The 15,599-nt window shown below is 35.0% G+C and overlaps 1 protein-coding gene across 1 annotated transcript in view; it reads right to left on the bottom strand.

Moving 5' to 3' along the window:
• LOC133324874 (uncharacterized) overlaps nucleotides 1–15,599 on the bottom strand; it is a 66,870-nt gene that overhangs the window by 34,087 nt on the left and 17,184 nt on the right. The window contains exon 5 of the mRNA XM_061533704.1: nucleotides 6,529–6,653. Coding sequence (XP_061389688.1) covers nucleotides 6,529–6,653 — 125 coding nt within the window. The remainder of the gene's footprint in view (nucleotides 1–6,528; nucleotides 6,654–15,599) is intronic.

The raw sequence follows: 15,599 nt of genomic DNA, 5'->3' as shown, positions 1-15,599 counted from the left end.
TTTTCCCATACCTTTTTCCGTATCGGAAATTTACGCAATATTGTAAAAGATGAAAATTTATACAAACATATTGGTCCCCGTACTAGAAATGGCTTGTCATATTCTTCTTCAAGCAGAAACTCATCATTCAGAAACTCTTTTCGAACATCTGCATTTTCACTGGTATACTCAACAGCCGAATAGGGTACACATGTGTGGTACAACATCGAACGAACGAATTAACACTCAGAGATTACCATGAAACTGATAATATCAACACGGACAGCATGGCTTCCAATGTCATCGAATCTTCGATGACTTCCAAAGTTATGAAGAAACTATACTCTTTCCAGGAGTATAATAAATCCCCGAAAATAGCAGTATCCTCAACAAATTAGATGTATAAGTTGCATATGAATCCAGACTGATATCCCGAATGCCGCCTTTAATTCTTGTTGAACAATTACAAAATGTCAATACCCAGACTGCTTGGATATAGCAGTGGAACTCCTTGAGTCATAGAATTATTTTTTCAGCCCAAAACAGAACTGAATTCGATATACCACGTAAATCAGATAATGAAAAACGTCCACAGTTCGGATATCGCCGACGACGCATGTAGTGTGTGGCGCCCAAGCCGACTGCCCGATGCTACTTATTTCCAGAGACTATTGAGAAGTACCTTTTCTTTTCAAGATACCTATTAAATACATTGAACCTGCAGTTGTATAAAATAAAAATTACCCCTGTATTTCTGTTTATGAAATCTGTTCAATTCCGAATGGGTCACACCTTAAACATGTCCGGCGAAAAATGTTGACCTTTTTTATGTGCGAAAAAAACAGGATATTGATTGCTGGTAAAAAATGCACCGATGATCTCAGTGACATTGCTCAAGGTCCCACGGCCTTATTTAACGGCCAGATGTTCCTGAAATATAGAAATATGCTGGTAGAAGAAGGAAAACTTATGGATAGCTCTATCTCAAGGCATTCGTTATTAAGGTTTGTGCACGTTTTTGGACGACCTTCTGAACTGTTTTTGAGCGACTTTTTCGACTTTCATCTTTGAGCGAACATCGATCACAATTGAATTCATTAAACCAGATCTTATAGTTCTATAAGATTTAAGTTAAGCCCTAAATTATGTAAAAGGATTGTGTGTAAATGTTTACGAGCCAATTGGAGCTTGTTCGTGATGTGCAGTAGGGTTGGGTCTCCGTCATATGGCGTATAAAACATAAAGTTGGGATACATTTTTATGTATATAATAATAATGTTTGTTGGAAATACAATTATTTTCCAATTCAAGTTAATGTCAACATTGTTCAAGCAGATATTATACACACCTGGCATCCGGAATACTGAAATGTAAATTTAAAAATCAGTGATACGCTATACAACTACCATGGGACACTAACATTCTGCGGATCTGTATTCCGTTGCCTGGGCAATAATTTGAGATATTTTTACCCTCTTGACCGATTAGAAATCAATAGATACTCTTTCTTACCATGGCTTATTTTTTGATTTTTTTGCTCGGTGTGGAAAATGCAATATTTTAATTTCACAAAGAAATGTCTTGGATGATTTTGCCCGCTGAATATTTACTGATCAAAACAGCCATTCAATTAATTTTCTTTTGTTATTGTAAAAACAACAAAACAAACAAACGAATGTTGTTAAAAAGTTACATAATAGGCCTACAGATTCCCTTTGCCATTTGACGTGTTGTGATTTTCGGTATATTATTGTAGTCTATAAAGTGACTTAAAAACACACACAAAAAATATTTTGGTCTATTTGAACCCCTAAATATCATCTGATCATCTCCGAAAATTATATTCGTCGTACTTGACCAGAATTTAGTGTAAAATTTCTGATCGATCAGGGCGAAATATATGCTAGAGGGTAATGGTAATCAGAATTACGAGTAATAGATCTCTGTAAATATTTACATGTAACTCCAACATCCGAGTACATACAACAACATAATTTGTATGAATTAAAGGTCAACTTCTTGGGTCTATATCCTTCAGCTGTAAATATATTTTCATTTGACCGATCTGCATCAAAATTGACCGATCTGCATCAAATTTGCCATGCTTGTTCTATGAACAGAACCCTCTCTCTCTATGTAAAATTTCATGACGTTTGGGTCATAAAGGTGGTTTCTACAGCATACAGAATGTGCAGGAGGCCACCCAAAGTCATAATACCTTGACAACATAGCTGTTTAGGGTATAAAAAAAGGCAATTTGGTTACAAAACGTATATAAAATTATTTAAATACGTAAATTTAGAATCAATAATTATTTTTAGGGGATTTTTTCCGCTAATCAAATCCAAACATTTCAAACTAGAATTAATCGTGCTTAAAATCTTTAAAATACCGAATATTTTAAGACATCGTACCAATTCGTTTAAAAAATCTGGCCAATACTTTATAAATACCCAAAATCTGAAGTGCCCCAACATGATCTGGCTGTAATCAACATTCGCAAGATACAAAACTGTAGCTTTATACCGCGATATCGAAAATGATTATTTGAAGAAATTTGAAAATTTTATATTGGGGAATTTTCAATTTATTTGTTATGACATCAATTGCCATTGGGGTTACATAACAAAGGACTTCAAATTATTTTATACACCATTTTTAACGTGGGAAATCGAATATTTAATATTAATATTTAAAATTTTTTTAATAGTTTTCCATTCCCGGAAATTTAAAGTTCCATTTTAATGGGGGTTAACAATTTCCGCTGAACAATGCATTCCTTTTGGGATTGACATAAAAACCAGCATAAATTTCCCGAACTAACCAAGGAGGACTTTCAATTTTTTCACAGACTTTTGAGTTCGGTAGCTGTGAATATTATGTTAAAACACGATAATAAATGTAATTCAACAATGCTTTAGATTCGAAAAAGGGGGTTTTTATGGTTTTGTTTGTAGTTCTCCAAAATATATACATATATTGGAAGTGGAGAGAGTATGGACTTTTGTTGTGGAAATGAATACAACAAAAAAGGCGAATAACTTTTTTCCTTTCCTTTTGTGTTCAATGGTGGGTTCCATTACCGGTCAATTTTTCTTTTTTTGCCAGTCTGTGATCCTTAACAAAATGCACAACAACGTTGCGATGGTGTGTGTGTGTTTGTGTGAATATATTCTTAACGAATGGTGTGGATGAATGAATGCTTGAATGTTTGGGTTTTCGTTTGTTTGACTATAAATGCTGACTACTGGATCCTTTTCATTGCGACCAACAAACACAAAAACAGCTCACACACTCAAATATTTTATATGTGTGAGTGTATATATAAAAAAAAGAAATTGTGTGAAACAACACCATCCCACAGAGTATGGAATTTTCATACGCGAACATGTCGGAAATGAATAAAATGAAGACATGTATTGTTGCTGCCGTGCTGTTTCAAAACTGCAAACGACCGAGGTGGTTGTATGTGCATATATATGTATGTACACATTTTTTTGTTTGGGTGATTTTTTGGGTTTTATGTCACTTCATTTTGTTCGCTCTTTCTGAGTATGGGTGTTTGTGTGTCTGTTTGTTCGTTTTGGAACATTTTGTCCATTTCGCCTCGTTTTCATTGTTATGGCCACGGCTTGCTGCTGTGTTAACTCTGTGTTATATAGCCATTTTGTTATGCCCATTTTGTTCGTTGTAGGATTTTGTTTTTTTTTTGTTGCTGCTGTTGTTGTTGTTATGGTTTAATCTCACACCCGCCTTTTTAATGGTGTCACAACATCGTCCGCATTCGAATGTGTTAGCAAACACACACACAAACACAAAAAGGTCATAATGAATTTTCAAGTTCATAATAAAATTTGTTGAAGTTTTTCATATGCAGTTTTATGGGCTTCTCTTGCCAGTTGGGGTTTTTACGACGAGCGGGTCACGAACGAACAATAATGAAAAATAATTTTTAAACTGTAGGGGTAATTTAAATGTCGATATGATGGGAATGAATGTATGATATTGAATGGCAGCGTTTTTGTAACAGAACAAGGTCGTGCAACAGAGGTTTATCTATGAACTATCGATCATTGTCATGTGGAAAAGGACATTATGAGAAAAAGGTAGTTATTTTACATTAATTTTTTGGACTTGGAAATGGAAGCAGATATCGTTGGTCGATTGAAAAGTCGCAACCTGGACACATAGATGGCGCTAGTAAAATGAAAAGCAAACATTCTGTATGTGAACATTTTTATACACTCATGGCTAATGAGAGTTATAAGTTTGATACGCTTTCAACTTTTCGAGCCCATTCGATCACGAATGTCAACGATCCTATGCGATCGCTAAGATTCTCTGCGATCCACGTGAACATCTGCGTTCATTTGCCTACAAACTCTTGTCTGGCAGCTATCGAAGAGTCAACTTGGACTACTGTCGCATAACGCCTACGCTTTAGATAATCATGCCTCTGTCTGTCTTTGGGCAGTTTTCTTCGTTATCCCGCACTCCATCCATACAACCACGGCGAGGAGTGCAGCAATATCCTCGCTTAAACAGAGGTTATATATACTTTACTATGGCAAATATGTGCCAAAATACTGATTGTGGGCCAGGTGTTCCTTTTGACTAAATAATTTGCCGACAATTAGAATATTTATGAATGTCTGCCCGTTCGTGCGTCTGACTGGTTCACAGGATAACTCTTGAAGGGAGTAACCTATTTCATTCAAACTTTGCATATCATAATATTTCTTCCAAACTTTAATCAGGCTCGAAGATGGATCGGTCTACTCCTTTTGGTACCTCCCACCTCTCCCTCTCCTTCCCACCAAAATTGTAAAAACATGTTGTTTAAAATTTATTACACAGTGTCTGCGAACGGGCTATCCGATTTGAACTGGTCCTTGCACTAAGTAATATTTAGCCATGCCATTATAATGTTAATCGGCCCACTCTTTCAATACCTCCCACATAAAGGGTCACCATCTCTAGGGAATGAAGGTTTTTATAATGAAACCAGTAAGCGGATCAGAATAGCCTTACGGGGCCGACCATTTGATATCCTGCACAGCTATCAAGCCTGGGTAATATTTCGCCATATTTTAATTTCTTTGGCCACTTAGAGGGTCAATAGTTCCTCAGCGGCTCTTTTCCGGGAGTAAAAAGAGTACTCCATAAGATTTCGCACAAGAAAGTTTTGACCATAACCGGAAACTCATGCAAAATTTCCTAGCCATCAGCGCTACATTTCCGCCATCTAGTGCGGGATATTGGTAATACCAAACAATCTCTCTCTTGGTCGATTTGCCCTGCTAAATATTGACCGATTATCATGGAAAAAGCCATGATATTTCTTGGACAGATTCCTTCCTCTGTTTAAAATCTCGTGATGTTTGGTCTAGAGCAACTAGAAAAACCCGACAAAAATGTATCGAATATGATCGATACATAAAATCATTTTAGCATTTTCGTCCTCTGACATTAAAAGAATTGTTATCTGATTGAAGATCAACCATCCCTCTTTCATATGTTGGTAAACTATCCAGAATATAGAGAATTGAAGAAGGAAAGTGATACCTTGGCTCACTCCATTCAAAGGCAGGATCCGTAATATGAAGAATTGGAACAGGAGTATAATATTATACTTTGCATTCGCTTTGCAGGATGTTTGGCTCACTCTATTCGATGACAGAATTTGAAATACCAAGAATTGGAGTAGGCGTGTAATACTTTGGAATTCGGACACAGGCTTACCCTATTCGACGATAGGGTCCGAAATACGAGAATCGAAACAGGAGCTCAATACAATGGCACAATCGACTCGCAGGAAGGTCGCATTCCTATTTTTGGTCCTAGTTCGTTTTCAATGTAAAAAATAGGTTTTTCCATAAGCCGAGCTTAAAAAAGATTTTCAAGCACGTCGGTCTTTGAAAGACCATGTTCCGACATGTTGTCTTCTACTTGATTTTTCCATTGGATTTGTGGCCTTTCCCTTCTGCGTGAACCATCACTTGGCTAGCTTTTATATGCCTTCTAAGTGGGGGAATCCTCATCCATTCTCACAACATGACGTAACCAACGTAGTCGCTGCAGCTCGATCCATCTGACTATGTCGATGTCCGAGAATAGATGGTGTAGATCGCGATCCATTCGTCGACGATATTCACCGTCGATGCAGATCGTTATTACCAAAAATATGGTGTTTTTTTTTTGCCTGAACCCGTCGTACATGAAAAATTTCGTGACGGTTGGACCTTAACTGTGGCCTGTATCGTGTTTAAAAATTACACTGTACAGACGGAGACACATGTCTAGATCAACTCAGTTAGTCGAAATAAGACAATCGCTATACTAAAAGGAGTTACACAAAGAGTATAAAAAGTGCCCGGACGCTTTCTGGTTCTCATTAAAAGAGGATCACACCCTGCTTATTTAGTATTTTCTTTCGATCAGTTTTATAACAGTCGCATTTTCCAACTAGTCTCATCATGATCACCATTTGTTTTCAACATATTTAAATTAATAAATTAAAAAAAAAAATAAATAAAGTTCTTTACTCACCCCATTCTTTTCACACACACCGCCGGCATTCTTCAAATCGCCCGTCCAGGCTAAACCCAGTGTGCCCATTTCAAAATCCCGATAGGTGAACATATAAGCCAAACAGAAAGCATCGTAATCCTCCTCTGAAAAAGAAAATGGCAAACAAACAAAAATACAAACATTGAGATATTTAGACACAATTACTCTAAGAGTATTAGGAATCAGAAGAGAATCGAAGATAAAAAAGGAAAGCTTCGACTAGAAAAGAAAACAAAAAAAAATAAACAAAAGAAGACGAGACGAACTGATAGCATTACAGCAGACGTCATTTAAGGGAACCCCACCCATTCTCGATTTTAATTTTTCAAGATTTTCAATGGGCTGGTAAATCAATACCAATGCTTGTTAAGGTTTGTAACTTTGCACATATATATTTGAAGATTTAAAAGAGAAGAAAAATAATTTACAAAAAAATTTTGTTATTGTTTTGTTGTTGTTTTTTGTAATTAAAGAAAAGTCCTTATTTTTGATGGCGGGCATGATAACTCCTCACTGGAACATCGGAATCCGAAAATTCCAACGGTGTTAGAAAGAGTACATGTCTGGCTCTCGTATGAACTAGGATTATTGACTTCGCTCTAAAATTAACAAAATGGTGGACCATTGGAAAAATATTTTTGGAAAATCGCCGATTTTTTACCAAAAACCAAGTTAAAATTAAGGAAGATCTTCACCGATTGGCTTTATCCTAGTTCATACGAGAGCTATACACTCCCAGAGAAACCTTGCAAAATTTGGAACCGATTGGATTATTAGTTTTTGAGTTATCGTGCCCGCCATTCGCAAAAAAATGTTTAGAGAAAAACGCGTTTAAAGTTTGAGAAGCCCTTCAGCCGTCACTTGATGCTGACACAATAAATCGGCTATATCTTCAAGAGTTCTTGAGTAGTGTTGGCGGTTTATTTGGGATACCATTTGTATTTTGTTTTTGCAAAATAGTCAGGCTGAATCCCAGTTTGTTGTTTTTATAAAAAACAACTATTTATTAGTGGGGAATGTATGGCATTGTTTGCCGAGGGGTAAGGCAGGGAAGACTATAGTTTCGGATCACGCCACTGATCCTCATCAGTTCCCTTAGTTTTTTGTTGGGATATTCTCCCCAGAAGCTATTGCTTCTATACAAAAAACCTTTCATACCCAAATGTCTCTTGTAACAAAGCGAAGTACTTAGCTGACCAACGACATAAACTGCATGAGAATTTCGCTGGAGCCTCAATTCGAGGCGGTTTATTTGGTATCCCAAATAAACCGCCAACACTACTGAAGTTGTAGACGCAGGCACGGTTGAACTGTTTGGTTTGTTGCTGTATACTAGCAACACCAACAAAGTCGTTGTGTGCATTTGTCGCGATGTGACAACACACAACAGTGGGAAAGGTGTGGTATTGTTTGTAAATGCCTTGTTAACCTCGAAGTGAGGCTCCAGCGAAATTCTCATGCAGTTTATGTCGTTGGTCAGCTAAGTACTTCGCTTTGTTACAAGAGACATTTGGGTATGAAAGGTTTTTTGTATAGAAGCAATAGCTTCTGGGGAGAATATCCCAACAAAAAACTAAGGGAACTGATGAGGATCAGTGGCGTGATCCGAAACTATAGTCTTCCCTGCCTTACCCCTCGGCAAACAATGCCATACATTCCCCACTAATAAATAGTTGTTTTTTATAAAAACAACAAACTGGGATTCAGCCTGACTATTTTGCAAAAACAAAAGTTCTTGAGATTTTCACTTGAAATTTTGTAGAGACATTATTTAATCAGTGTAGATTCGAATTATATCAACAAAAATTTTGACCCCGAGAATGGGGGGGGGGTCCCCTTAATGCCGAAAAACAAAATAAAACATAGCAAAACAGTACGGGGATTATTTTATTTTGAGAAACAATTCTTACAGTTCAGCACAGTTTATTGCAATTTATTACGACTACATACACATTTCAACTCCATGTGTGTCTTTAACATTAATAAATTGCTACAATTGTAGATTTCACTTAGGCAGTATAGTCTATGTTTAGGCCCTAAATATATAATGATTTTTGGGTACTACACAGAAATATTTGATTCTGTGTGTTGGTAAACATTTATGATAGCATTTAACATACAAGGTATATATGCATCCATGTATGTGTGTAATATTAACCTTCTCTCAGTGGATTTTCATTTCGACTGACTTTCTAACTGAATACACAACAATACCCATTGGACAGACAAAAAGACCGACTCTGTGCATCGCATAAATATTTAAAACTACATTATTGTTATTATTTTGTGTGTGTTTGTGCTTCGTTTTCATATTGTGTAAAATGTCACTCAAAGGATACTGTAACCTAAAATACGAAATGTACTAACGTGTACAAAATTCTTATTTGGGGAATATGTCAGATAATTATAAGAATGGCAAAATAACTCGATTACAATCATTTTTAAAATTGTAAAATCTTTTTGCTAATTATGCCTTTTTTAAATTAAACCAGTACACTATGACTGAAATCGCCAATACAAAAAACGACAAAAAGAAAACTTTTCAACTATAAATTTTTAACAGATTTTTGATGGCATTCAATTCACAACATATTGATAAGAAAAATCACAATAGTTTTTACTGTTGGTAACCCTTTGTATGTAAAGGTTTACCAATATCGATAGCCAATTAGATATCGATAACCAATTAGAATCGTTGCGGAAAATGTTAAATTCCGAATAAACCAAAAATACCAACGGGATATTACACGGTAAGTGTGATAAATAAAATCCTATTAGCATATGTAGATCCCTTAACAAATTTCGGGATTCATATTAGTACTCCTACATTAATACAATTGATATCAGATTAACGATCATCCATTCCTCCTTCATACGCTGGTAAACTTTCCCGAGTGAACGAAGTGTTGAACTAGGTAAACTGTTGAACCAGTTAAATATAGACCTGATCCAGAATATAGAGATATGAAGAAGTATTGAAGATTAAAACAGGAGCGTAATACTTTGCATACTCGATTCGCAGTTTGGAAGCCGAATGCAGGTAGTTGGAGAATGAGGTTATCCCTATTCGAATACGGGACTGAAAATAGCAATAATCGAAGCAGGAGCGTAATACTTTGATGGTGTAGTCAGAATAGTGGTATTTAAAGCGACTAAAAATACTGAAAAATAAAGTGTTTAAAGTGTTTGATCAGAATCGGACCTACAAGCAACGCTTCATTAATTGGACAACGGACAAAACTAACGAAATATCTGGATATGGATCCTCTTGTAATTACCTATAGAAAACGCCCGTCTCAACGTGTCTTTATCTTCAAGATTTACTTTAAACAAACCGACATCGCTGGGCGCCATCTGACTTTTGAAATGTTTGAAAGTTTTTAGAATAAAAGTGATTAATACTATTTAGCGTTCCAGCACGTGTTGTGTAGTTTATAGTGACATGCATAACCAATTTGCCAAGAAATGGAATTAACTCGTGAACATTTTTGATCGTACGAAAAAAGTGCTTCGGTGAACATAAAATTTTAAATGGCAATGGAGCACCATCTTATAACAACAAGAAAAATTGTATTAATATTCGATATTGCATGCACGCCTCTTGGCAACAAAAAGGTTTTTATAATTAGATGCCGAATAAAAAATGATCGTTAAGATTGATTATAAGAATATCAAGGGGCTCCCGATGCATTTCATCTGTAGGAGTATGTAAGCCTTTTTATAGTCGAAAACCACTTTCAAAAATGTATTTCTCCTTCGGGAGATTTGAACCCAGGAACCATCGGTTTGTTGTCTGGCATACTATCCACTACACCCTGTAACGTGGTTTCCTCGTCGGCTGAGGTTATCCCAGTTGTGTCCAGTAGGTCTATTCTGTAACTTTTAAGAACATTCTATATTGTTTAAATTTCTTTTGTTATTGTAAAAACAATAAAACAAACAAATGAAATTGTTGTAAAATAAACAATATCGAATGTTGTTAAAAAGTTACAGAATAGGCCTACAGGTCTAATGTCTCACTTTTTGTGCTTAAATTTACTGTTCGGGAGTCGGCACAATGATCGTTTACGATAATTGGGAAGGGATGTTGTCGGTAATGGGCAACGATGGTTTATTGATGATAGTGAACGATGGTTGTCGGCAATCGGCATCGACGATTTAGTTATGGCTGGGAACTGTTGGCCTCGTGTTTTGGCACGATGATGGACTAAGACGTAGAAACTACTATATCTAACTACGAACAGTAAACCGAAGTCTTTGTGTGGACCATTAAGCGAAAGTCTCTGTGTGGAACCGATTGGTTTCTAGATTCCGTTCAGGAATATTTGATTTAAGAAGATGCACTTCGTATACAGGTAGGCCGGTCGTCGAAAATGTTGATAAAAAAGGAAAAATGATCGAAGTTGACCAGGATGTTAGCAGTCGTATAATCGCCCAGGAGCTAAAAAGCGACCATAAAACTTTGTTAAACCATTTACAATTGACCAGAAACGGTCAGAATTGGCCAACAGGAGGGGTGTCGTGTTCCACCAGGACAACGCTAGGCAAAACATATCTACAGTGACTCGCCAGAAACTTCGGGAGCTTGGTTAGGAAGTTTTAATGCAAACAATTATCAGATTTTTCTGGCATTGCAAAATTTCTTTAATGATACAAAATTGGTATCTAGGGAGGATTATTAAAGTCGACTAATAGAGTTTTTTTTTCAAATTGAGAGCAGGACTTCTATGAGACGGCATTATGAAGTTACCTTTAAAATGGCAACAAATCATACAACAAAACGGAATATATTTAGCCCAAATCGGACATTCCGAAACATTCTCAATTTTGAAATATATATATGGGCAATATTGCCAATTTTTTAACATAGCTAAAGCGGAGGATCACACCTTTATAACTCGGGAACTACTTAAGTATATGAAAAAAGTGAATAGTTTTGGGTTAATTGATCTGTCGTTGCAAACTGCTCATGGTTGAGGCGAACCAGTTTTTTTATGTTCTTTATCGATTTGTGACTAAGCCACTCATTGCACGGCCTTCGTGTCAAAATAAAACTAGAAGCCAACAAAATGGGGACTACGCCCCTTATGTATCATTTTTCAAAATTTTAACTGCATCTACCTTTAAATGATGCTGACATTTTGAAGCTCGATTTTGAGTGTTTTTTGAATTTTAGTTCTAGCATTAATACGCGAACAGGAATTTCTAAAAATCGATTATAAGATTATTGTAGTCGCGAATCTGCGTAATTTGATATGTATTTTGTGTATGTAGTATGCGCAGCTTCAGAGTAATACTCATCCGAAGGTGCGAATTTTGTGCGATGAAATTTCTAAAAAACCTATTTTTCGGGCCAAATTTTTAGATCTGTCAACTGAATGATATGGGTACCCGCGATCAATAAGGTTTTCTACGTTTCGGATGATATAAAATCTTCTTCGTGAAAATCCATCTACTAGAACGGTGGGAACTGGCCTTCCAAAAACACGAAATTTGGCAAAAAATGTTTTTGAAGATATCGCGGATTTAATTGCGTTTTCTGTGTATTATTTCCGCTTCAATAAATGACCTCATACGGATTTTGATCTTTTTCGAAAAGAGAACTTTAAAAACTTCAGCTGAAAGAGTGATGTACGCAATTTATCTCAAAAATAGATTGTGATGGCACATCCATGATTCTTAATGGACCACATTGAAATCGGTATAGATCGATGTATTTTTTTTAGGGTGCACACCGAAATCGGATGCGCGTTAATGACATATGGAGTTTTCGGAAATTATTCGCGTTTTACGATTTTTTGGGTACTTCAATGTAACGTGCGGCACATCTTAGCCGTCAAATGAAATTTCGCAAAATATATATGGATTGGAGGATAAACTTCAGTACTTCCTGGAAACCGCATGCGCATCAAATGATTTTGAGAATTACGCGACTTAGACGCAATTTAAAATGTATATTTCATAATATTATTTTATTTTAAGATTTATTCCTATTTATAGAACCCTAAGATTTATCGGAAGGGTCTTGATATAATCGGCAAGGCGTATACTTATACACAAAAAGTGATTATTATTATATATGTCAATTTTTCGGCGAAATTCGGGTAAAAGAGCAGAATAACCCCAACATTTTTTTCTGAAATTTCTTGTATACAATTAAAAAAATAAATATGATGACATTATTTTTTCGAACCAAAAACAAATATTTTTCCTCAATATCTTGTTTTGTTGACGCTGTGATTTACAAACCGCTACACGGACTTGTGTGATTTTGATATCATTTGATTCACCATGGTGTTTAGATTATGTAGATATTTTTAAATTAATTTTTAGGTGTGTGTATGTCATTAATATAAAGAAAATATTTACGTAATCTCCTATATTTTCATTATTTTTCTCATATTTCGCGAAGATGTGCACCTTTTTCGCGATTGTTATAATATATTCATATTCTTATTTTACGAAGGAAGATATATATTTAAAGATTAGTTTCTTATGCCCAAAATTAAAACCTCGATAACTTTTGCGCGCATCAACCAAAAAAGTGATCGAGAACAGTTTTGGAGTCAGAACATTTTTCTCTATATGTGTTCCAAAAATCATTGATGTGCCACAAAAACAAAAAAGCTGATTTTTTGAAAATGCAATATTAAAAAATTGGCAATATTGCCCATATATATATATATATATATATATATATATTTGGTTTTATACACAGGTTTACTGTTTTAATTTTCATTAAATTACATTTTATAATTTTTATTGAATACTAATACTTGATATTAAATTCCGTTAACGCCATCTGCATCAATGTCAGTGTCCTTGAATGAATAAAATTCAATTTACTTTACATGAAGTGCAGAGAACAGCGTGTTGGTCGTAATAGAGAGAGAGCTAATTTGTTTCTAGCATTAACTGTAACAACATTTTACGCACGAAAGCGTTTTAATAAAAAACAACACACACACCAAACTCTAGTAACGACTACCCAGTTAATGGGTGAGTTCAGTGAGTGGAGGTGCTAAAGAAGAATATTCATTAACATCATCATCGTCACAAACGCCATCATCGTAGTTCACCTTGAATTTAGTTTTGAGTAACATGTTTTTTTCTGGTTCTTCAGGTTAATTGATTTTCAAAACATTTTTGCATATATCGTACATATATTTTATTTCAGAATACCCAACTGTTTGGGTATGTGTTTTTCATTACCATTCAATGTTTTACCGTGAAATGTTGAACAAAAATATCCTTCAACTTAATATTTTCAATGGGGAAATTAAGTAAAAGTAAGTCATACAACAATTCAATGTGAATAGGTGTATACATATACATATTCCCAACTGCACTTACACACAAAATATGCATATTGAATGCATATGCATAAGATAACATATATTAAATGTAAACCCCGACCACATACAATATTTAATCAGCTTTTCATGGAAATTAGGTTGAAACGAGTGCAGGCACTTGTTGTTGCTAGTGAATAAGATGAAGAATAACAGCGACATTGGTAAAATTCTGTATATATATCTGTACTATTTTCATATCAGAATCATTATATGATACATAAAATTAAGATGCATGTGTCCTGATAAATCTTGCATCATTTAGGCCAACAAGTCCATATTGATTTTAAATATATTGAAAATTTCATGTTAAATTTTTGAATTTTCTTGCCTTTTTATTAAAAAAATATATAATTTTTTTAAAAAAGTGTATCCACCCCAATATCTACACAACATAAATAAATCCATGTCGTCGAACAAACAAAAAAGTAATGCAATTTTATAAAACCACACGCTTGTTACTACTAACGTACGTAATATCTGCGGCGGATATCATCATCATCTGGATATGTATACGAGAGTATAGGCGCGCCTTTATTAACTTTATTGCATTTTGACTGCGGTTATTGTTGAATATTTTGCAAATTTTGCAATTATAAATTATTTCGAGCAGTCAGAAAAGTTGTCATGCTAACATTTGACATATATTTACGTATTTTCATCATGCGAAGTAATATGGAAGGTGAAGTTTTGTAGTGGATAATATAAGTTCATGATAGTAGTTAGGTAATAAAGTTTACGATATATATTATAAGGGATTTACATTGTTCAGAGAGCTCGGAAGTTATTGGTTGTAAGAAAGTGGACCTGCTATATGACTATAATTCGAAGTACCACGTGAGTATAAATAAGTAATTATTTTATATTTATATAAAGACTTTTTATGTATATATACTGATGTATTACATTCAGCGATTTTACTATTAAAACATATGTAACGTACTAAAAATATCAGTGGCCAATTTAACATAGGCAATACTAAGTAAGCAAGGACAACAACCCCTGAACACAATTCGAGAAGTCGTTGTTTCTAGACAACGATAGATGGCGGCCCACTACATACGTTTAAATAGATGAATACTTAACTCGAATACAGAAATACAATAATTAAGAAAATTGACACAAGGACTAATCGCGCAAGATAGTGCAAATTTGTGGTAGTGAAAAGAACATAGTAAAAAGCATGAAAATAACTTTTCGGCTGTAATTTTCAGTTTTGTGTTCCCTATAGATAAGATACCATATACTTACATAAGTTTTATCGTACAATCATTGCTTTTTTTCAGCTAAGCAGATGATTGTTCTGCTATAGTCTGCCCTAGGTGATGGGACTGCCACCTATCGTTGCCTGTAAGCAATGCCTCCTTGATTATTTTCATTGCTCGGTCAAGTTTGACTTAAATTTTATTTAAAAAAAATTGGAATGTGATAGAATATCCTAATTTTATATGGCTCTTACAGAGTCTTAGCCGAAATTTATGACCAATTAATTCACCCTCACAACTCTTTAAAGTATATATTTTTGATCAGCGAATTCTATGAAACATGTCCGTCTGTCTATTGTAATCACTCTAACCTCTAAACGAATTGAGATAGATTGCCAATGTTTAGCATAGAGTTGTCTTTTGTCTACATGTAGGTATATCGGTCCAGTAGGTCTATTCTGTAACTTTTAACAATATTCGATATTGTTTAAAT

The sequence above is a fragment of the Musca vetustissima genome, unplaced genomic scaffold (genome assembly GCF_032173495.1).
Source record: "Musca vetustissima isolate MV318-11 ecotype Yass unplaced genomic scaffold, APGP_CSIRO_Mvet_v1 utg15496, whole genome shotgun sequence".
Taxonomy (NCBI): Eukaryota; Metazoa; Arthropoda; class Insecta; order Diptera; family Muscidae; genus Musca; species Musca vetustissima.
Note: the sequence above shows the minus strand (reverse complement) of the source record. Positions and strands in the feature narration are given on the sequence as shown.